We start from the raw sequence: 24,570 nt of genomic DNA, 5'->3' as shown, positions 1-24,570 counted from the left end.
TCGAGGCTGTACGATTTTGGAGACGTTCCCCGGACCCGAATCGGACCGCAGTCCATGCGCCAATTCCCTACGTACGGTTAAATGGACAGGCCTTTATACAGCCCAATCGGGATACCAGCCCAAAACACTACAAACGGGTAATAGATAATCGAGGCCGTCCGTGCATTCCCTAACCTCATCTCAGCCCTCCGCTATTGATTCCACCCTCCCCTATATAATCTTCTCCACCCCCGATCTCGCTGCCTTGCACGCTGCGCCTAGAAGAAATCCAAACCCTAACCCCTTAGCACCAGAAGGCCGCGCCGCCACCCTCCCCTCGCAGCCATGGCTGTCGGGAAGAACAAGAGGATCTCCAAAGGTCGGAAAGGCAGCAAGAAGAAGGCGTAAGCACCGCGTGCCCTCCCTGATCTCAGCTTCACCGAGTTGTTTCCAGTTCTCGCAGTGGGATTCTGATTTGTCGCTCTCTTTGTGTTCGTCTATGCCTATGCAGCGTTGATCCCTTCACCAAGAAGGACTGGTACTCTATCAAGGCGCCGACCTTGTTCAACACCCGCAACATCGGCATGACCCTCGTCTCCAGGACCCAGGGTACCAAGGTTAGTTTGCTCTGAGCCCAACTTTTTCATCTTGTCCCGTGCTGCTGGCCAAACCTTATGTTTCTAGGCCGACTGCTTCGTGTTTTCTTGTTTCGACCTGTGGTGCTTCTAAAGATCTATAAGTAGTTCACTCTTACCCCTGCTACCTGTTTAGGCGATTACTGTTCTCTAGGCCTTGAGATATTCGATCCATCTTTTAATCAGTGTACTATTGCTTTTTTATTTTCTTCTAGTACATGTATGTTTTTTGGTGTTCTTCAAACTAGATCCCTTGGGAGTTCTTGCAGCAGTCACAACCTTCTGTTGTCTATACTAGTTTTGCTGCATAATGTTGAAATGTTCTATGTAATCTATAACTTCTGCTATTTACTTCCATTCTTGGCCAGTTTTGACATACTCGATGAACATATATACTGCTCCCCTTAAACAATTGACAAGTTGTACCCTGCTGCATTTGCTTAGATATTGAATCGAACATTATTTTGCATCCTCAGCCACTTCAATTTCCGCTGACTACAATAACTCTGTTGTCTATTATAGTTATTTTCCCCAGTTCTGATTAGAGTCCTTTTATCTTGATTCTGATGGGTTAACTGTTACACAGTTTTATTTGTGTTAGTTTTGTCTTATGAGACCCAAGTTTTTATCATACAATCTTTCATGAAATTGAACTCTTCACTTTGCCCAATACTAGTTTTAACCGTTCCATTTCACTGTCCAGTTGCTCTTTGATATTAGTTGATGATTCATATGTCTTATTAGTTCTCATTATTTGTCTTCAGATTGCATCTGAGGGTCTCAAGCACAGAGTTTTTGAGGTTTCCTTGGCAGACCTCCAAGGTGACGAGGACCAGGCTTTCAGGAAGATCAGACTTCGTGCAGAGGATGTGCAAGGAAAGAATGTGCTCACAAACTTTTGGGTAATAATGACTGCTGATTGTGTATTCCGATGCTGTTTGTGTTGTCTTGTGTTCTCTGACTAGTTTTCTGTTGCAGGGGATGGATTTCACCACCGACAAGCTTAGGTCACTTGTAAAGAAGTGGCAGACACTGATTGAGGCCCATGTTGATGTTAAGACCACTGACAATTACATGCTCCGGCTGTTCTGCATTGGCTTCACCAAGAGACGTCCCAACCAGGTGAAGCGTACTTGCTATGCTCAGGCCAGCCAGATCAGACAGGTATTTGAATTTCTGTGTGTTTACATATTCTTGAGATGATTGTGCTTTGTCAAGCTTTGCTTACATAATTATCATCTTGTATAATTAGATTCGCCGGAAGATGGTTGAGATTATGGCCAACCATGCTTCAACCTGCGACTTGAAGGAGCTGGTTGCAAAATTCATTCCTGAGGTCATTGGAAAGGATATTGAGAAGGCAACAGCAGGTATATTCCCTCTCCAGAATGTCTATGTCCGCAAGGTCAAGATCCTGAAGGCACCGAAGTTCGATATTGGGAAGTTGATGGAGGTATATGATCCTGTGACCAATTTCAATCTATGTGAATTTAGCTTTCCTGTTGTGCATCTATTGATGCAATGTGGTGGTTCACAGGTACATGGTGACTACAACAAGGAGGATGTCGGTGTGAAGGTCGATAGGCCGGCTGAGGGAGATGAGGCGATGGCAACAGAGGAGGTTGCAGCAGCTGCTGAGTAGAGTTTGTGTAGTTTCTTGATTCAGAAGATGTGTCCTGTTCCAATACTTGATTCAGATTTGATACCTGCTTTTTGATCATCTATCTGTTGGAGTTTGTTTCTGAGTAACTAATCAAGGAACTTGTTGGCGACTCTGGTTTCATGACTTCCTGTTTGAATGTTTGAATCCGTTTTAGTTTAGTATATCTTCTGTTATGAGTATTATGCACTGCCAATGCTCACCCATCCTCATAGGCTATCATTGTTTTGCTCAGCTTGACTCATGTTGCTTAATTCCTTTTTTCCTGTTGAATCCTGAAAGTGTTATACAGTACTATAGTTCTATATGCTTCACGTTTGGAAAGCAATTTCCCTGGAGTAAAGCAAGATCATTCGATCCAACGTTACTCAGATAAATTGGCCATTTCAAACTGTGTTTCTACTTGGTGGAGTCGAATGCGATGTCAAAGTTGACCTCCATGCCAGATGAGTTGACCTCCATGCCAGATGTCAAAGTTGACGAGTAATCCGCTGGAGTGTACATGTAATAAAATGCTCCAAATATGTTAGTAAGGCTGGCCATAGTGGGTACTATCATATACTACCTCCGTTTCAAAAATAAGGCGCCCTCGTTTTACGAGCTTTTTGTTTGACCAAGAATTACTTCAAATAGATAAAGAATGTTTGTATGAAATTAATATCATTAAAAAGTGCTTTTCAATACGAATCCAATGATACTAATTACATATAATATAATTTAGATTGTGTTGCTCAATTTTTATGGTCAAAGTTCGTCTTGGGATGCGCGTGCGCCTTATTCCTTGAAACGGAGGTAGTAGTATTATTATGGGAGTGATGTTTTGGCACCCGGGAGCATATGCTCCCGGTTTTTAAACTTCGTTTTAAATACATTTTTAAAATGTTGAAAAATTTGAACACAAAATTTAGTGGGTACATCTCAAAATTTTACATGTTCACAAAGTGGTTCCACAGAAAACCGACATTTTGAGTGTTATCCGCAAAAAAGACAAATTTTGATGTAGAAAAAGGTTGTGTATGAGACATTTTGTTTGTCTTTTTTACACAAGTCACACAAAATATCGTTTTTTCGCAAAACTTGATGTGCGCACGTAAAATGTCGATACGTAAGCGAGAAATTTTTTGTTCGAATTTTTTGACATTTCAAAATGTTTTTTCCGGTGGCAGGAGCATATGCTCCCATGTGCCAAATTGAATTTCCCTATTATGTATATGATACTTTTCTATGATACTAGATCCATAATGCATAGTATCATAGACTAGTATCATAGTTTTGCTATATTAATTGATTTGTAGAATCCCAATACATATTTGTGTACAAGATTTATTTGATACTAACTTTTCTTGTGATGTGCGCTATGATACAGTATCTACCTATGATACTCTAATCACCTCTCTCATCCATAATTACCTGCCACATCAGCATTTTTGGTGGGGTTAGGATGCATGATACTAGCTATGATACTAGCACTATGGCTAGCCTAAATGGTACCGTAGTAAAATGTTTAACATATCTACCCCTTATAGAAAAAGCTTCCCGACTTTTTAAATGTAATAAAATGCTCTAAATATCTAGATTGGAATGTATATAGGCATGTTTTAGCTATAGATTTATCTCTATTCTAGGAACAGAGGTAGTTTTTTTTAGGAACAGCCCCTTCTAGAAAAAGCTTCCCAACTTAGTAAACGTAAAAAATGCTCTAAATATCTGTATATAGACATGTTTTAGCTATAGATTCATGTTTTCTAGGAACAGAGCTGGTTTTTTTTAAGGAATAGAGGGAGTACATACAATGCTCAGCATAATAGCTATACTAGCATAATACTCGTGTCTTGCAACGGATTAATAACGAAAGATGACTCTATCCAAAACTAGAATAAATGAAATATAATTACAATGTGTATGTCCAGGATGTATGGTCATATGGTCCTCATTTTTCTTTAGAATCAGTGGTACAACCTTATACAATGTGCATTATTTGTTGTCACAGCCGAGACAACTCTAATGCTCGATCAACCGATCCGATTTGATCAATCGACCGATCTGATTCACATGTTTGAACAACCGATCGAAATAATTCATAGTATTTATTGAATGGTATATCGTAGAAGTTGCCCGTTTTACACCATCTTTTTTTTTACGAAACACAGTACAATATAAATGCTCACTAAGTACATACACCCGGTTCTATGAACTCATAAACGCACATGCTACCTCTATGAACACCTTCGAGATACTTTGTCTGAGAAACTGATTCGTCGAGAACACACGTCGAAACGTGACCCCAACTGAACGAATATTTCTCTTTATTAATGAAACACTCACGCGTGAAACATGGTTTTTTTTTTTTAGCGAGAATGTCACTGCGCTCCTAAACATGTGGTCGATTCTTTTCACTAACCTCTTAAAAGCTGCAGGGTATGGAAGTTTTGTTTTTGAAGGATTTTTAGTTGCATAAGTGTTGAGATTTGTATGTCCTACGAATTTTAAAGGGAAAAAGCATGCACGTGCAAAAATTAGGAAAAGAAACCTAGAGTCATATATGTTGTCTATGTATGTTTGGGAAAGAAAGAAAAGTTAGAAAATTTAAAGTACCACGGCAAGAGGAGCATAATCAATAGATCTCTTTTGGCCTTTTTATTTTCTGCCGATCGTGTCAATCTAACCGGGATTGCCGGACACGCGTTGTAATATCCCAGGATTCGAGACGATCGAGGGGTAGAATTTAGAAAGATATGTGCATTGCATCGTAAAATCTGGAGAAATTTCGCGCTTTATTGAAAAACTGCATCTTAGGGGGAACAAGTTTCTCTCTCGACACCAGATAGGGTTAGCGTTTCGAGAGTGCGATAAACTTGGACCTAACTAATCTCAACTTAGGGTTTTGGAGAAGAGGGGGGAACAATCCACTTTTCAACTTAAGTTGCCTGATTGAATTCAAACAAGTTAGGTTTGAATTTCAAATTCAAACATCAATTAGGTATATTATAATTCAAATAATGGATAATTCATTAAGCAATTGGAAAATCAAGAATATAAAAGAATAGAACATATATTAAAAGCTCATTAGGGAAAACTTGAGCTTTATTGATTAACACACAAGATACATTGTCATTTACAATATCCATTTGAATTATAAATATGACAACACATTACAGAAATTGAATAAATGAAAAAGAAAATAAAAATTACAAATAATTATAGAATGCTAAACTACATAAGAAAATCTTCATGAATTTCATGATCAACACTTGATTGAGATCCTCTTGAGCACCCAATTGATCCGTGCATATAAACACAACAAAATGAAATACAAATTAGGCCATGCGGCAAAGCCACTTGGCAGGTTAGTCAAGGAAAAGAAATTTTGGATGGATAATACCCAAACCAGCCGAGCCAAATCCCAAGTTCCAACTAGGGAACTCACAAGCAGCTCACAAGGCATGCTGCATGCCCAACAACACACACAGGCCAGGGGAGAGTCACCAAAATGGTGCCAGGCAGTGTTGTCGACCAAGGAAGCAAGGAGAGGGGCAGTATAAAACCTTTTCACAAGCAAACCCTAGCTATTCATTGACAGCAGCTCCATAGGGTAAGGACACAAGACCAACAAGAACAACACAGCCAGCCAAACTATCCAGAATCAGTTCCACCAAGGACTGCTTGCTGTAGAACAAACACTGATGGAGTAGAGCATCACAAGCTAGCCAGGAGGAGGAGGAGGAGGAGGGCAAGCTTAAGACATCAACCAGAAGCAAAACCACTACATCAACACGTTTTCTAGGAGCTGGAGAGAGGTATACCAAAGAATCATGAGCAAGCAGTGTTTTGCTCATACTAATCCAGCATATGCATAAGCCACATAAGCAAGAGGGTTGAGATACCCTGTTTGTATCATCATTTGGCTACCAGCCGTATGGTGCAAATAAAATAAGGTATAAGCCAGTAGGAATTCATCCAAGGGAACACTGATTAACTCAACATGATAATCATCGACATAACCAAAGAAATCCAGCATGGATTTGATCCCTATCTAGCCAGCCAGACTCACCTAGCACCCTATAGCTAGCTATACCATCAGAATATAGACATTTATATGTCTATTTTCATTTCAACATCAAATTTACTGGAAGCACTTGAATAACTATCAGTAATATTACACAGAAGCATACGAAAGAGGTAGGAGTAACCATTTCTAGCAGGCCAAGCACTGCTAGGGTCACACCAACTACCCAGCCACACACAAAAGCCAACCAGAGAAGCCTATCATCACTCCAAGGAGTTCAAGCATCACAGGAGGTACGAACACATGTTGGTTTCCATCCAGTGGGTGCATATGATGCACAAGATCACTACTGCATCAAGTAGATCATGTTTGTTTGTCAGAAATAGGAAGCAAAGCTTCACTGACAAGCACAAGTAATAGAAATAGCTCACACAGATGCAACCAGGGGCTCAAATCAATCAACCAGCCACCACTATTGCTTCCACAAGCAACAACAACCACCAGTACTTGGTGAGGATCTAGATCTGAAGCCCTGATGATCACAGGATCATCCAAAGCCACAGTTAATCAACAATTGCATCACAGATAATCAAACAGATGATTTATAATTGTATCCAGAAGCATATCATCCAGGAATTGATGCATATATGCAACAACCAAGCCAAGCAGAGCCCTACCATGAGCCAGAGCTCAATAATCATCACACAGGGAGCACTGGCACTTGCTAAATGCAAGAACTATTAGCAGTAGTAAGCCAGGGAAGCCAGAACTACTAACAGTGACATGAGCATATAAATTAAGCAACAACAGTAGCTAGGGTTGGCCAGACAAGCATCTAGGCAACCATTAGCATAAACCACAACATGGATAAACAGCAATAGAAATCCAGGGCATACAACAAGCAACAACATGGCCCTAGGACATGGCTAGTAGAGCAGCAGCAGCACCTAGCACACCACAACATCAGCAGAGAGCACAGCAGCAGCAACACGGCATGGCAACATCTCCAAGTGGAGGAGCAACCATAGCTTGAGCTAGACGAAGAGGAGAAGAATAGGAGAAAGAGGAGCAGAGAGGAGGCATACCTGGAGCAGAAGTACCACGGTGTCCTCGTGGCGGCACAACCCGGCCACGGCAGCGCCAAGCCGCGGACAAGCCAGGCGTCGCCGAGCACAAGTGCTCCAGCACCACGACGACGAGGCACACGACAGCACCACAGCGCCCAGGAGCGCCGGCGAGCGACGAATCACCGCGAGCACCGCACAACCCTAGTTGCAGTAGGGTTGGGGGAGAACGGAGGCGACCTCAAATCGCAGATCGACGCGGTTCGATGGCGACCAATCTTGTCGCTGGAGATGGCCGGAGGCGGCCGGAACATAGCGGCGACGGCGGCGGCGACCACGGGTCGCAGAACGTGCGTGGAGTTAGGGTTAGGTCGAGGAGGCGACGACGAGCGCGTCTGGGTCGGTTGGACCGAGCCCAACGGGCTTGTCCAACCTAACCAGCTCCGGCGTCCTGACAGGTGGGCCCGAGGGGCAATTTGGTCATTTCCAAATTGCCATTTAAATTGAAACTTTCACAGAATTTTATAAATTAAATATAGCTCTAAAAAATAAAGAAAAAATATGTAAACCACTTAGAATAAAATTCTCTATCATAATAAAATATGAAATGGAATTTTTGAGACAAATAAAATTGAACCATTATTAAATGCAAAGAATAAAGATTTAATAATAATCATTAAAAATAAACTCCATATTTTTAATGATAAAAATAAGTCCATAAATTATTTTGGACATAAAAACACCTTGGCAATATTCCAAGATAGTATTTTACTCCTAAGGAGTATTCCTAAATTGTTCTTATTAGCCACCTCCGACATAAAATAACAAAACACCGGGAAGGGGGAACCAAACCCTAAAATCTGAAAGCATGCATATTTGGAATCTTTAACCATTGCCCTTATCGGACAATGATGCTATCTTTCAGAAACAGAGGATCAGGGTCAGTCCAAACAATCCAACTGCACTACATTGCAGTCGCCAGGCAAGTTCATCACTTGCTCATGTCAATTTGAGTATTTTTACCAAATTACTTGCAAAGTACTATACTTATCACTCTTGCATAAAAAGTAAAATTGCTATCTTCACAATTATGAATATGACTATGTGGTGGGCAATGGAACCATGGTATGAGTATGGTGGAGGTTCCATTGCAAGGGTATGTATCCATCTAGGATTAAACAACAAATGTCGTCCAGTGATTCTTGTGCCGTAACAACCGTGTTAACCATAAGATCTGGAATGGGACGGTGTAGTCAGTTGTGTTTCTCCCTCTCGTTCATCAAGGGATGCGCTTACCGTAGTCACTTGAATCCCGAGGGACAAGCGGAGTGGTTGGGGAGCCCTAAGTCCCTATGGTAATGCGGTCTATGATGGGTTGCAATGACCGGCGAAGGTATCGGGTCAGGAAACCTGATAGTAGTCGAGGTCGGATGGTATCCTATGGATACGCTGGCCGGCGAGGACCCATGGTTAGAATTGCAACAAAGGGTGGGTGTTCCGGGTCGCGGAGAAACATAATGATTGGCTAGGACCTTATACCTGGCCTCACACCACGGAAGTGTGGACGGAAAAGCTGCCCAGTTGGCAACAAGGTTAAGATCTCTTATGGGTAAAGCAACACACTTCCGTGGTGACCTGTCACTCCCTGTTCCAGGATATGGAACTGCGAATGTGTAACACCCCATTTTTCAGAACCTGCATTTTTCTCCTACTTAAATTTTTTGGACCAATAAAAACTTTTCATTTTATGTCTGCTAGAGTTTTTAATTGTGTTTATGTGTGGTCTGGTCTTAAAATTTTCATTAGGATTCTTAAATAAGAGAGTTACCTTGCTTAATATTTTAGTACCTCATTTAAATCAGTAGGGTTTGACCCTTTGTGTGTTGACACCAACCTTAATTAGTATTTTTCCTCTCCTCTAAAAACCCTAGTTTTTGTTGTTGACCATCACCATCTTAATAAGGGGGAACACTTCTCTCCCTTATTTGGATGATGCCATCTCATCACCGAGGGTTACACCACCAACACCAACACCCCTTGTTTGTCCCTTTTATTTTTTCTTTTTTCAACACATGTGCTTATGCACTTGATACCAAAACTTGGCACAAGCCTTGGCATGGCCCTTTTCTCTCTTTTCACCCCTGCCCCTTATTTTTTCTCTTCTCTCTTTTTCTCTCTTGGAGTTTGGCCGAGAGGTAAGAAGAGGGGAGACTTCCCCCTCTCTTCTCTTTTCTTCTCCCTCTCTTCTTTTCTCCTCTGGTTTGGGCCGTGGCCGATGCCACCACTCCCTCCTTGCCCTAGCCCAACCCTAACCCCTTTACCTCTCCCCTCTCTGGCCCAAACGCCACCGGCCCCTCTCTCTCTCTCGCGCGCGCCCAAAAACCCTAGCCACTAAACACACGCGCGCGCCACGCTGGTCAAGCGCCATGATGGCTCGACGCCTCGCGTCGCCCGCCATCAGCCTCACCTGCCGCGCACCGCCTCGGCTCCCTCCCATCACTGACGCACCAGGGCGACGTCACGGTGGGGCGGACGCGTGACGCCAGCCCTTGGCCACCGGTTGGACGTCACCACCGCCCCTCCCACTACCCGCGCCTCTCTCCGCCTATAAAACCCACCCAAACGCCACCCTCTCCTCCTCAGCTCCCCCACTCACTACGCCGCCAGGCTGCCTCTCCCACTCCCTGGCTGCTCGAGCAGCAGCTCGAGCCGCTGCCACTGCCACCTGACGACCATCGCCGCCGTGGTCACCGTGAAGGTGACGAGGAGGAGCCGTCGACGACGCCACTCCCCTGCCGCTCCCCCTCTTCCCTTCGTCACCAGCAGCACCTCCTACCACCCCTAACCCTCTCCGTTGCCCTCTGCCTTGCAGATATGCAGCGGAGCGACGACAACGACAACGCACCGGCGATGCTCGTGACACAGACGCCGCCAAGCAAGACGACGCCGACGTGTCCGAGCACCGCCAGGACGTCCACGAGCCGCACCCCCACGCCGCCTAGCCACCTACGTCGAGCCACGTCACCGCAGGCCGCCGGTAAGCCCCTGGCCACCCCTTTCCTCCTCCACGCCGGCGAGCGCCTCGCGCGCGTCGTGGACGCGACGGCTCTTGGCCGTCGGATCCAGATCCAACGGCTGCATGGGCCATGCAGCCACGCTGGCCATGCACGGCCTGGCCCGCCACGGGCCCCGGCCCCGGCCCTTTTCCTTTTTCTTTTTTTCTTTTTCTCCCTTTTTCTCCGACCACCGGAGAGCCCCACTGGGCTGGCCCATCTGCACAGCACCGCACGGCCCAGGGCATTCCCGCCCATTTTATTGTTTGAAAATTTGTTAAACAGAAATTAAAAATAGAAATCTGCCAGTGTACTGTTTTGCTAATAAAAATAGTTTGGTAGCTCCGATTGATGTGATTCCAATTGCATTAGAACCAGTATGAAATTATCTTTCAGATGCCACTGGCCTTGTATTTTTAGGATTTTTGTGCGAATTTTTAAATTAAAACTTGATCTCTGTTTCTGGTTAGTATTTCTAGTCTCTAAAATTGAAAAATAAATGTTTTTGAGTAATTCTAATTGGGTTAGTCTTGTTTTGTTACTGTGCATCTAGGAAAAATACCAGTAGCCTCTGTTAGTGATGTTTCGTCTCTGGTTATGATTGTATGTGTGTCACATGCAATAATAGGATTAGAGTTTGATGTTTTTGAATAAACCATGATACTTTTTGTTTATCAAAATGGCCAAACCATGCCTTATTACTGTCAAACTACTCCCCTGCATATTTTCATCTTTCATTTATTTATTCTTGGTTCTTGAGTTATATGTTGATTGTATGCATCGTTTACTTTGGCGACGCTAGATACGAACGAGGGAGAAGTTGAAGGGGAGGACTTTGGAGAAGGATTTGAGGAGGACCAGGGACAAGCCAACCAAGGCAAGCCATCTTTGAACTCTGATTGATGTTGTGTTGGATGTCATTTGTTGATGTCCCAAAGCATCTTATTCCGATATGTGTTGATCTCTCTATATTGGTTTATGTATGGTTGTAATTGGGGTACTTCTTTGTGGTGGTTTTCCACCTTTGCTCACATGTTGGAGGGATGCATGGCATCATGGCCATGCTATTCCCTTGGGTCTACTTGTATGCTCGGCATGAGCATGTCCTATTCCAAATTAGAGGTTTTTATCACACCCCTACCACTTTGTTGAGTCTAGAGGTATCAAAGTCATGGAGCTTGGTGTAATTCTCAACTTGAGAGAAGTATGCCGTATACCCTTATGAATGTTGGATGGGTAGTACACCTTCACCACCCAAGTTGTATAGTAGTACCACAAATCTGAAAGTTTGATCCACCCTATGTTATCTTCATACATGCTTACCTTAAGCAAGTATGATCCTCTCTATGCCACTCACATATACCTCTCACGGCGTGATGACTCTCATCTCGGCCATGGTGTGGTATTAGTTCTTTCTCATGAAACTATAGGTTGGGAACCCCTCAAGGTTTACCTTGTTGTAAATGTTTATGAAAACCTTGGGTGAGCTAACCCAAGTGTATGGTTTAAGAAAACAAAGGACCTTGACAAGAATGTTTGGGAAAGTGGTATATGGCTGTTTGTTGAACAACCAAGGTGTTGCGGGAAAAAGTATTGGTTTCTAAAAAGGGGCACTGCGTATAAGTGTTCGCCGTCCCGACTTTTATTCGCGCAACCACATTATCCAAAGTGGGCACGGGCTTAGTCCGTAGTCCGTTGAAATTGGCATGAGCCACCTTCATAACTCTCTAGGGAGGGTCACGATGACCTCCGACGCCGGGTTGCGCTCCGGAGGAGGCAATACACTGTCTAGGACCGATAGCCGGACGATTGCGGGGGTCTTCGTCGTGGCACCGGAGATACGCTCAAAGGAGGTATCGTTGCCGGGGTGCCGGGAAGGGGTAAGCCCGCAGGGAAGGACTCATGTCAAGGGATACGGGCGAAAGACTATGACTGGTTATCCGAGATTCGCATACTGTCGTATGACGATCCGGGGATGATCCCGGCGGATTTATCAGTTCTTGTGGGGAAAGTGCGCAAACTCTGCAGAGTCAAATCTATTCGAATAGCCGCGTCCGCGGTCAGGGACGGGTTGAGATGGCCATACTTAACCGGGGCTTGAGTTTTGTTTTGACAAATGTTTTGCAAAGGAAGTGTTGAGTGTATGTGTACCGTAAAGGTACGGAATATGGGCATGTGTTGACCATATGGAGATGGTCGTGGTAAAAATTGAGACCAAGTGGGGGAACTCTTACCTATTGTTTCTTGAAGAAGAACTCTTCTTTAACAAAGATATAGAGATGTCATAGGACTTTCCCTCGCATACCCATCAATTGAGGTGGAAGAATGCAACTCTTCTTTAACAAAGATATAGAGATGTCATAGGACTTTCCCTCGCATACCCATGAATTGAGGTGGAAGAATGCAACTCTTCTTTAACAAAGATATAGAGATGTCATAGGACTTTCCCTCGCATACCCATCAATTGAGGTGGAAGAATGCAACTCTTCTTTAACAAAGATATAGAGATGTCATAGGATTTTCCCTCGCACATCCATCAATTGAGGTGGAAGAATGCAACTATTCTTTAACAAAGATATAGAGATGTCATAGGATATCTTTTGAAGTATCTTCTTTAACAAAGATATAGAGATGTCTTAGGACAACAATAGTGTTCCCTTCACTTGAGAAGTCGGGATGCTATGTCAACAAGAGATGTTGATGCATGCTATATCCACAAGAGAAACTATTCTTCCTCTCTTGTCTCTTTTAGTTAGCTTATGTTAGCACCCTCTTGTGATGGTTTGCGAGTACAATTCCAAATGTACTCACGGCTTTGTCCCTGGCTATTAACTTGGCCAGACTATGAGGAGGACTATGAAGACGATGGAGGATACCAGGACGACTATGCGACCTAGGACGATCTCCAAGTCAGACGCCTGTAGGTCTAAGGCATGACTTGGGCTCGACGACGTTGACGTGTATCCGCTGCTATGTTTGTGAACTCGCCTGTTGTGGCATTTTTGTAAGACTTATTTATTCGGTACTGTAATGGATGATGTAATTCTGGATATTCAGTTCGGTTATGTGCTCACGGTGCACTGATCATGGGATCGTGAGTTGAATGCATAACAGGGTATTTCGGACAGCTAGTCCGGGGTCCCCACAGAGCTGGTATCAGAGCCATCCTGACCTTAGGAGGCCCTAGTTAGCATGGACGCAAAAGTAGTACAAAACTATTTTCTAAAATAAAAACGAGATGACTATATGCTAAAATAATGCCTAGTCTCTCCCCTATTTTCTTTTAGATTCAATATTACTTGCAATTAATCCTTAATGTTTTTACCTTATGTATTTAAAATTGTGCACACATTGGTCATGTTACTAATAAAGAACTTAATTTTTTTTGTGTAGATGGATCCACCGATGTTCACTGAGAGCATCCAGCTAGGCTATAAACAACCTCCCTACCTGTTTGAGACCGCCCTCGTCGAGGTGTCACGGGCCGTTGGACGCCTGGCACCCGAAGTGAAGGGAGGACAGATGGAGAGCACCAAGGACGGTGAGATGTCCCGGATGGTGGTCCGCACACTTCGTGGCTCTCATGTGAAGCAACTTGAGGAGATTGAGGTCCAGGTCTTTGACCGCACGTGGGAGGATGGACTTGTGAGGGTGCTCCAAGCAGCCCTCTCTCGCCTTGTCTTCCACCACCGTGTCGAGTTGGAGGCCAAGGGAGTTCCTCATGCCTTCTTGGGACGCCGCAATGAGGAGGGGATTCCCACTATGATTCCCTACTTCTGCCCCCTCGGACGCCAGGTGTGCCAGATGGAGAACTTGTTGTTCAAGACCCAACTCAGCCTTGACTCCAACAGGATGGAGAACGAGGTGCTGAAGCATGAGCTTGAAGGGCTCAAGATGGATCTGAAGCTGGCCAAGCTCAAGCACCGCCGCCAGCAGAAGAAGACGCTCCGAGTTCCCGAGTCCAACTACATGCTGAAGGTCAAGGTTATGCATCTCAAGGCCGCCCTCCGTGACGCTGAGGACAAGCTCGAAACACCCCGGACGATGGCGAGGATATCCGCAAGGAGAACACCGCTCTCATTAGCGACGATGAGGACTACATGGAGGAGGAAGGACTCGACGGGCTTGATGATGAGGATGAAGAAGACCGCGCCTTCATCAACGACGAAGCCGAAGAACCCGCACCACTTCACACCGTGGAGGCTACTCCGGATGATGAGGAGGATCCCGAGGAACCCCCGTTTGATGGCCCTTCCGCACCACTCGATGATTTCTAGATGTGCACCCCGAGACTTGTTTTATGTTAGGTTGTCCCGTATGGTGCGACGTACTTTGTTGGTCCTTATGTGACCTTGGTGGTTGTGAACTTGATGCTTTTGGTAGTACCAACGTTTGTGGTTGAATGTTTGCAATTGTGTTTGTTATGCTTCCTTTCTTTTCGAAGTTTCTTATGCATGCACATTCCTTCCCCTTGGCAAGCACTTGAACTCCCGAATTTCTCTTTTTCTGTCATCTCATTATCTTGTCTATCATCTTTACCTACTCAGATGGTTGAGACCCGCCATGGAGGTTCTTCTTCCGAAAACCCACCGCCACCCCCGGATCCCGACATGACTCAAATCCTGCATCTCTTGATGGAAGACCGCCAACGTGCTCGCGCGGAAAGTGAAGCCAACATCGCCGCACTTCGGCAAATTGCTCAAGTTGCCGCGGGAAACCGTGGTAATGAAGAAGGAGATGGACACGGGGAGGAAGCGCCAAGATCACGCCTTAAGGATTTTCAGAACACCAATCCGCCCGTGTTTTCCAAGTGCACCGCTCCCCTAGACGCGGATGATTGGCTCCGCACCATTGAAAACAACTTGGAAGTCGCTGCCGTAGGAGATAACGAGAAAGTTCTTCTCGCCACTCACTTTCTCGCTGGACCCGCACGAGCATGGTGGGAGAACGTCAAGGCCATGCAAGCCCCTGATCACGTCATCAACTGGGAGGAGTTCACCGCCAAGTTCCGCAAAGCTCACATTCCTACGGGGTTGATCAAGATGAAGCGTGATGAATTTTTCAACCTGAAGCAGAATAACTCCAATGTGGTGGATTACCTCGACAAGTTTAACACCTTAGCAAGGTACGCCCCTCAGGACACGGACACTGATGAGAAGAAGCGCGACCGTTTCATGAATGGTCTACATGAAGAAATTCAGAGTATCCTAGTGGATGTACCTTATCCAGACTTGGAAGCGCTTGTGGATGCCGCCATCATGGTGGAGTCTAAGCGCAAGGCTGCCTATGAAACCAGAAAGCGCAAGATGCAACATCAACAGAGTGGACCCAGCAACCCCAAGTACCGCATTCCGCCCCCATCAAGACCCGCTAACCCACCCCAGAGGAACCCAGCACCAGCCCCAGCTTATCGCTCCAACAACTACACCCCCAATCGTTCAGCTCCACAGCACCGTTCCGGAGGAGGAGGTTACAATACCAACTCTCGCCCCAATCCGCCAGCTCGTCCTCAAGGAGATGGATGCTTCGCTTGTGGGAAGCCTGGGCACTTCTCTCGTGAGTGCCCTACCAAGATGAGGACACCTCAACGCGCCAATGCACCAAGACCCAACCAAGCTCAAGCTAGGACCGCGTCAGGAAAGAAGCCAGTTGTCAAGAAGCAGGCCAATGCCGCCCATGGACATTTGAACCATGCCAGCGCTGAAGAGGCGGAGGAAGCCCCGGACATCGTGATGGGTACGTTCCTAGTCAACTCCACTCCTGCCCGAGTTCTTTTTGATTCCGGAGCATCTCATTCTTTCGTTACCGAACCCTTCGTTAAGAAAAGTGGGCTAAAACCAACCGTGATGAAACGCCTCATGCTAGTGCAAATTCCTGGATCCACCGCTAAAACCCGCCTATCTTGCAAACAAGTTCCCATTATCATACAAGGTGTACCTTTCCAGTCAGATCTTATCGTTTTAGGAGCTCAAGGTTTAGAAGTAATACTTGGAATGGATTGGATGATCAAGTATGAGGGACACATTGACTGCGTCCAAAAATCCATTACCCTAACCAATGATCAAGGCCTACCAGTAAAATACACCGCCACTATACACTCATCCAAAGCCTTCTGTAAGAAAAGCATCTCTGGACCCGACCTTGAACAAGTTCCTATAGTCTGTGAGTATCCTGATGTCTTTCCAGAGGAATTGCCCGGTATGCCCCCTGAACGGGACATCGAGTTCATCATAGAACTAATCCCAGGAACCGCACCCATAGCCCAGAGACCTTATCGTATGAATCCCCAAGAGCTGATTGAGTTAAAGAAACAGTTGGACGACATGTTGGCCAAGGGTCTGATCCGACCCAGTGCTTCACCATGGGGATCGCCTGTGATCTTCGTGGACAAAAGAGACGGGACCATTCGCTTATGTGTGGATTACCGGAGGCTCAATGATGTTACCATTAAGAATAAGTATCCTCTGCCCAAGATCGATGATTTGTTCGATCAGATGAACGGAGCTAAGGTTTTCTCCAAGATAGACCTTCGCACGGGATATCACCAACTCAAAGTTAGGGAATCCGACATTCCCAAGACTGCCTTCACCACCCGTTACGGATTGTATGAGTACACCGTAATGTCCTTTGGACTCACCAATGCCCCCGCCTACTTCATGAATCTCATGAACAAGGTCTTCATGGAATACTTAGCCAAGTTTGTTGTGGTGTTCATCGATGACATCTTAGTTTACTCCAAGACTGAGGAAGAACATGAAGAGCATCTGCGACTTGTTTTGGGTACCCTTAGGCAACATCGACTCTATGCTAAGTTCAGTAAATGCCAGTTTTGGCTCAAGGAAGTTGTATTTCTTGGCCACGTCTTATCTGCCGGAGGACTCTCTGTTGACCCCTCTCTGATCAAGTCCATTGTGGATCGACAACCCCCTAAGAACGTTACAGAAGTGAGGTCTTTCCTCGGATTGGCGGGATATTACCGCAAGTTCGTTGAAGGATTCTCGAGTATCGCCAAGCCAATGACCCTCCTGCTTAAAAAGGATAAGAAGTTTGAATGGAAAGAAAAGTGTGAAGAGAGTTTCCAAGAATTAAAAAGGCGACTTGTTTCAGCCCCCATCTTGACCATGCCCGACGTCACCAAAGACTTCGTGATCTATTGTGATGCTTCCAAACTTGGTCTTGGAAGTGTCTTAATGCAAGAAGGAAAAGTGATCTCTTATCTCTCCCGACAGCTGAAACCTCACGAAGCCAATTACCCCACCCATGATCTGGAGCTAGCCGCCGTAGTTCATGCTCTGAAGACTTGGCGCCACTATCTCATAGGAAACAGGTGTGATATTTACACCGATCACAAAAGCCTTAAGTATATCTTTACCCAGAGGGAGTTGAACATGCAACAAAGGAGATGGATTGAGCTCATCAAGGACTATGATCTTAGTATCCATTATCACCCTGGAAAAGCTAATGTAGTCGCCGACGCCCTCAGCAGAGAACCCTGTTCCCTCAACTACCGTTTGAAAGTTGAACAACCCCTGCTTTATCAAGAGTTTGAAGAATTTGGATTAGAGTTGGTTAGCCATGGATTCCTTGCTGCCATGGAAGCCAGACCCATCCTCCGAGATCAGATCAAGAAAGCCCAAGTAGGACATGAGAGTATTGAAGGGATCAAGCGCCGCATGAGCAAAGAAAAAGTAGAAGGATTTTCGATAGACTCCAACGGAGTTCTGTGGTACAATGGACGTCTCTGCGTACCAAATATTCCTGCTTTGAAGAACCTCATAATGGAAGAAGCCCATAATACTCCTTATTCTATTCACCCTGGAGGATCTAAAATGTATCAAGATCTGAAAGACACCTTCTGGTGGCACGAAATGAAGCGGGATATTGCCTTCTTTATAGCTCGATGTGATCTCTGCCAAAAAGTTAAAGCTGAGCACCAACGTCCTGCCGGATTGCTGCAGCCCTTAAAGATACCGGTGTGGAAATGGGAAGAAGTGGGAATGGACTTTATCACCGGCCTTCCCAGATCTAGCCGCGGACATGACTCAATCTGGGTAATAGTTGATCGTCTCACAAAAGTCGCTCACTTACTGCCTGTCAAGACCACCGATCACGGAAGAGCGTTAGCCGACCTTTACATCTCCCGTATAGTTAGCCTTCACGGAGTTCCCAAGGTCATCGTGTCAGATCGAGGCACCCAGTTCACTTCCCGTTTCTAGCAGAAGCTTCACGAACCTATGGGCACCAAGTTATCGTTCAGCACCGCCTATCACCCTCAGACAGGAGGACATACCGAAAGGGTAAACCAAATTCTGGAAGACATGCTTCGAGCCCGCGTTCTTGCATATGGAACCAAATGGGAAGATTGCCTGCCATTCGCCGAGTTCTCTTATAACAACAGTTATCAAGCCAGTCTTCGGATGGCACCCTTTGAAGCCCTCTATGGGAGGAGATGCCGAACCCCTCTCAACTGGACCGAGACCGGAGAAAGCCAAGTGTTCGGGCCAGACATACTTCGAGAAGCAGAGGAACAAGTTCAGCTTATTCGTGACCGTCTGAGAGCTGCACAGTCCCGCCAGAAGAGTTACGCCGACGCCAAGCGTCGAGAGTTAACCTTCAACACCGAAGATTTCGCCTATCTTCGAGTAACTCCTCTCAAAGGAATGAAACGTTTCCATGTTGAGGGCAAGCTCGCGCCCAGGTATGTTGGTCCATTCAAAATACTAGGACGAAGAGGAGAAGTGTCCTACCAACTTGAACCGCCCCCTGAATTGTCGGAGTTCCATGACGTCTTCCATATCTCTCAACTTCGGAAATGCCTCCAAGCACCCAACAAGACTGAAGTCTTCAAGGATATCGATTATCGTGCAATCGACCTCAATCACGACTTAACCTACAGAGAGAACCCCATTCGTATTTTGGAAGAAGCCGTTAGAGTTACCCGCCGGAGGAAGATTAAGTTCTTAAAGGTCCAATGGAGTAATCACTCTGAAGATGAAGCCACCTGGGAAAGAGAGGATTATCTGAGACAGAAGTTTCCCCATTTGTTCAAGCTCCTAGCCGTGGAATCTCGGGACGAGATTCTTTTAAGGGGGGAAGGTCTGTAACACCCCATTTTTCAGAACCTGCATTTTTCTCCAGCACTAAAAACTTGGAGACATTTTCTCTATGGAGCCAAGTGTGAGCTCTACACAGATCATAAGAGTCTCAAGTACTTCTTCACTCAGAAGGAACTAAACATGAGACATAAAAGATGGCTTGAGTTAATCAAGGATTATGACCTGACCATCAATTACACTCCAGGAAAGGCTAATGTTATAGCGGATGCTTTAAGTAGCAAGAGTACTGGAGGAGTAGAACAAGATATAGCACTGGAGTCGAAGAAGGAAATAAGCCAAGCACACATACAACTTTGGGAGAAGGAAGCACATGAAGGACTATCAGCACTACAAGTTGCAGATGAGTTAAGTGTGAACTTAAGGAATGAGATTATCATGGGTCAACTTGATGATCCATTCATCATGGAGGAAATGAGAAGGATCGATGAAGGAAGACCATCAGAATTCCACCGAGGAGAGTCTGGATCCTTATGGTTCTAGAAAAGGATTTGCATTCCAGATAACGCTGAGATCAAGGAAGTTATACTTAGAGAAGCTCATCAAACACCATATTCAATCGATCCAGGAAGTACAAAGATGTACATGGACCTAAAAGAGTTGTTCTGGTGGAATAACATGAAGAGGGAAATTGCACAATATGTGGTGGAATGCCATACTTGTCAAAGGGTGAAGGCAGAGCACCAAAGTCCAGCAGGACCATTACAACCTTTACCAATCCCAGAATGGAAGTGGAAGAGATAGGAATGGATTTCATCACCGGACTACCCATGACCAATAAAAAGAAGGACATGATATGGGTAATCGTGGACCGGTTGACGAAGAGTGCACATTTCTTAGCCGTAAACCAACAAGACAAAGGAGAAAAACTCATAGATCTGTACATCAAGGAGATAGTAAGCAAACATGGAGTTCCCAAGAAAATCGTGTCAGATCGAGGATCTGTGTTCACCTCAGCCTTTTGGAAGCAACTTCATGAAGCTTTAGGATCCAAATTATACTATAGCACCGCATATCATCCTCAGACGGGAGGACAAACGGAGATTACAAACCATATACTGGAAGATATGCTTAGGGCTTGTGCCCTAGACTTCGGAGGATCATGGGAGGAGCACTTACCATTAGCAGAGTTTTCTTACAAAAACAGCTACCAAAGGAGCATCAAGATGGCACCGTTTGAAGCTCTATACGGAAGGAAATGTAGGTCACCGACAAAAGAGTTATGCATACCAAAAGAGAAGGACATGGGAACCAAAAGTCGGAGACATGGTTTATCTTAAGGTAAGTCCGATGAAGGGTCTCCAGAGATTCGGAGTGAAGGGGAAGCTTAGCCCTAGATACATCGGACCTTTCAAGATACTGAGCCAGAACCGAGGGGTAGCCTTTGAATTGGATCTACCGGGAAGATTAGCCCAGGTACACAATGTGTTTCATGTGTCGCAACTCAGAAAATGTCTAAAGACACCAGATGAACCAGTATCCCATGACGAGTTAGATCTTCAGCCAGATCTGACTTATATTGAAAAGCCAGCAAAGATTCTCGAGGAGAACTGGAAACAACTCAGGAATAGAGCTATTAATTAAGTATTGCAAGATACAATGGAAGCATCATCCTGAGAGAGAAGCCACCTGGGAAAAAGAGGAAGACTTAAGGAAGTCATACCCAGAACTGTTCGGGTATTACAACCACAACTTCGGGACGAAGTTTTCTTTAAGGGGGAAAGGCTGTAATATCCCAGGTTTAGAGACGATCGAGGGGTAGAATTTAGAAAGGGATGTGCATTGCATCGTAAAATCTGGGGAAATTTCGCGCTTTTAAAGAAAAACTGCATCGAAGGGGGACAAGTTTCTCTCTCGACACCTTACAGGGTTAGGGTTTCGAGAGTGCGATAAATTTGGACCTCAATTAACTAAACTAGGGTTTTCGAGAAGGGAGGGGAACATATGTCATCTCAATTTAAGTTGCATGATTGAATTCAAACAAGTTAGGTTTGAATTTCAAATTCAAACATTAATTAAATACATTATAATTCAAAATAGGGATAGTTCATTGAATAATTGAATAATTAAGAACATAAAAGAATATAACACATAAGCAAAGCTCAATAGAGAAACCTTGAGCTTTATTGATTAACACACAAGATACAAAGTCATTTACAATATTCTTATGAATTATAATTATTACAACACCTTATAGAAATCAAATAAATGAAAAAGAAAATCAAAATTACAAAGATATATAATTGGCTAAACTACTAGCTAATTCTTCAAGAACTTCTTGATCAACTTATGATGAAGAACTTCTTGATTATCTACTTAAAACCTGCATAGAGAAACAACAAAGACAAATAACATGGATTATGCCAAGTGGCAATGCCTCTTGGCAGGTTAGGAAAGAAATGGTAATTTGATGGATAATATCAAGCTGTCGAGGGAACCAAGCCAGAGGACCAAGTCCCGACCCGTGAAACACACATGCAGCTCACAGGGTGTGCTGCATGCCTCACAGCACACACAGGCCAGGGGAGGGTCACCAAAGTGACTAGCTTGCTGTCGACCACAGGAGCAAGGAGAGAAACATATAAAACCTTTTCACAAAGCCAAAACCCTAGCAGCTCATCGACATATTCTCCAAAGGTAAGAACACCAAGAACAGCAAGAACAGGAAGAACAGCCAGAGCTGTTCAGCCTCTCCAAAAATCACCAGAAATTAATCAAGCACAAGTTGCTGGAGGAGCAGGGAAGGCTGAGCCAACCATTAGAAGCAAAACCTCTACACCAACACACTTTCTAGGAGCTGGAGTGAGGTATACCCATGAATCATGAGCAAGCAATGTTTTGCTCATACTAATCCAGCATATGCATAAATCACACAAGCCAAAAGGGTTGAGACACCCTGTTTGTATCATCATTTGGATACCAGCCATAAGATGCAAGCAAAATAATGATAAAACCATTAGGAATTTATCCAAGGGAACACTGATTAAGCCAACAGAATTATAAGTGACATAACCAGGGAAATCCAGCATGGAACTAATCCCTATCTAGCCACCCAGATTCACCTAGCACCACACAGCTAGCAAAGCCATCAGAATATTGGACAGTTATCTGTCCAGTATGATTTCAACATCAGATAAACTAGCAGCCTATGGAAGACTACCAGGATATTGCATAGAAGCATCCACTAGAGGCAGGAGCAACCCTTTCTAGCAGACTTACACAAAAGCCAACCAGAGAAGCCTATCATCACCCCTAGGAGTTCAAGCATACAGGAGGTGCCAACATATGTTGGTTTCCATCCTGTTATTGCACTAGATGCACTAGATCACCACTGCATCATATAGATCATGTCTGTTTGTCAGAAATAGGAAGCAAAGCTTCATTGACAAGCACAAGAAATAGACACAGCTCACATAGATGCAACCAGGATCATCCAAAGCCACAGGGATAAGCAGTCACCACTGCAAGCATCAGTTGATGCTTTACCAATCTCAAACATGCATCAGCACCAGATATGAGCACCAGCCAAACAACAACAGAAGATTAGCAAGACAACCACAAGCAGCTGATGATCAATGGATCATCAGAGCTTGCTTGAGCATACAGAAGCATCCTAAATTCAAGCCCAACACCAATACATGAATCAATTACATGAAATGGCCACAGTTAAGCAACCAATCTATCACAGATAATCAAATAAATCATATGTAACTGTATCCAGAAGCACACCATCAAGGGATGGAGCTGTCTAGTCAACAGCTATGCTCAATTGAGCATTTCCATGATTTACAACTCAATAAACAACATACCAGGGGCACTGGTTCTTGCAGATTGCAAGGATTACCACAGTAATCAAGCCAGGGGCCAAGAAAATGAACACACATGTTAGCCTAGCAGCAGTAGCAATAGCAGGAATAACCTGGCAGGCCATGAGCATCATAGAATGCTCCTGGGCATGTATGCATGAACTACAACAGCAATAATGGCACACACACAAGCATGAACCAGAGAAATGAGAGCACCAGTACAAGCACAACAATAGAGCTAGGTCATGGCACATAGAGCAGCAGCAGCTAGCACACAATGGCAGCAATAGAGGTAGCACGGCATAGAGCACATAGGCGCAGGAGCAGCAGCAACACAACAACTTGGACGCCAAGGCATCCAGTGGAGGAGGAGGAAGAAGAACAGACAAGAGAGAGAGAGAGAGAGTGGAACACATACCAGGGCGAGCAGACAGTAGTCGCGGCCATGGCGGCCACGGCAGCGCCAGGCCAGGCCAAGCCACACCTCGACCAGCGCCGCAGCACCCAGCACCACTACGGCGGTGCCATGGCGCCAGGAACGCCGGTGAGCGGCGGATCGCCACGGATCTGTGCGGCCGTGACGCAGAGAGGTTGAGGGCGAGCGGGGACGGCGGCGAAACACAGATCGACACGGACGAGAAGGTGCGCCGTCGAACGGCGGCTCGTTTGCGACCGATCCCGTCGCTGGAGATGGCCGGAGGTGGCCGGAACAAACCGGCGACGGCGCAGGCGACGCGGGCATCGCGGGAGAGAATAGGGTTAGCGTTTCTGCGAGCGAGAGAGGAGGAGACGAGTGAGGCCGACCGAGCCAGACCGAGCGGGTCAGGTTCGACCTAACCCGTTGGGCTCCACTGATAGGTGGGCCCAGGGGCAAATTAGTCTTTTCACAATTTAGATTAAACCATAAACTTGGAATATGAATAGAAAATGGTTAAGAATTCTAAAAAAAAATATGCAAATCACTCAGAATAAAATTCTCTATCATAATAAAATATGTGTAGGAATTATTGAGACAATTCAAAATGAGTCATATTTAAATACAAAGAATTAATCATTAAAAATCAAATCTTATATTTATAATGATAAAAATAAGTCCATAAATGCTTTTGGACTTTAAAAACACCTTGACAACATTTCAAGGTAGTATTTTACCCTAAACAGAGTATCCCTAAATTATTATTAGTAATTACCTCTTACATGAAATAATAAAGCATCGGGAAGGGGGGAACAAACCCTAAAAACTAAACCATGCAT

General features: G+C 44.9%; 1 protein-coding gene across 1 annotated transcript; it reads left to right on the top strand.

Moving 5' to 3' along the window:
* The first annotated feature begins 255 nt into the window (after positions 1-255).
* LOC124708060 (40S ribosomal protein S3a) lies at positions 256-2,421 on the top strand. The gene is made up of 6 exons (XM_047239746.1): positions 256-383; positions 491-596; positions 1,379-1,516; positions 1,593-1,778; positions 1,867-2,067; positions 2,152-2,421. The coding sequence occupies exons 1-6, from the start codon at positions 325-327 to the stop codon at positions 2,254-2,256; spliced, it is 795 nt and encodes a 264-aa protein (XP_047095702.1). The 5' UTR covers positions 256-324; the 3' UTR covers positions 2,257-2,421.
* The last annotated feature ends 22,149 nt before the right edge of the window (positions 2,422-24,570 follow it).

The sequence above is a fragment of the Lolium rigidum genome, chromosome 4 (genome assembly GCF_022539505.1).
Source record: "Lolium rigidum isolate FL_2022 chromosome 4, APGP_CSIRO_Lrig_0.1, whole genome shotgun sequence".
Taxonomy (NCBI): Eukaryota; Viridiplantae; Streptophyta; class Magnoliopsida; order Poales; family Poaceae; genus Lolium; species Lolium rigidum.
Note: the sequence above shows the minus strand (reverse complement) of the source record. Positions and strands in the feature narration are given on the sequence as shown.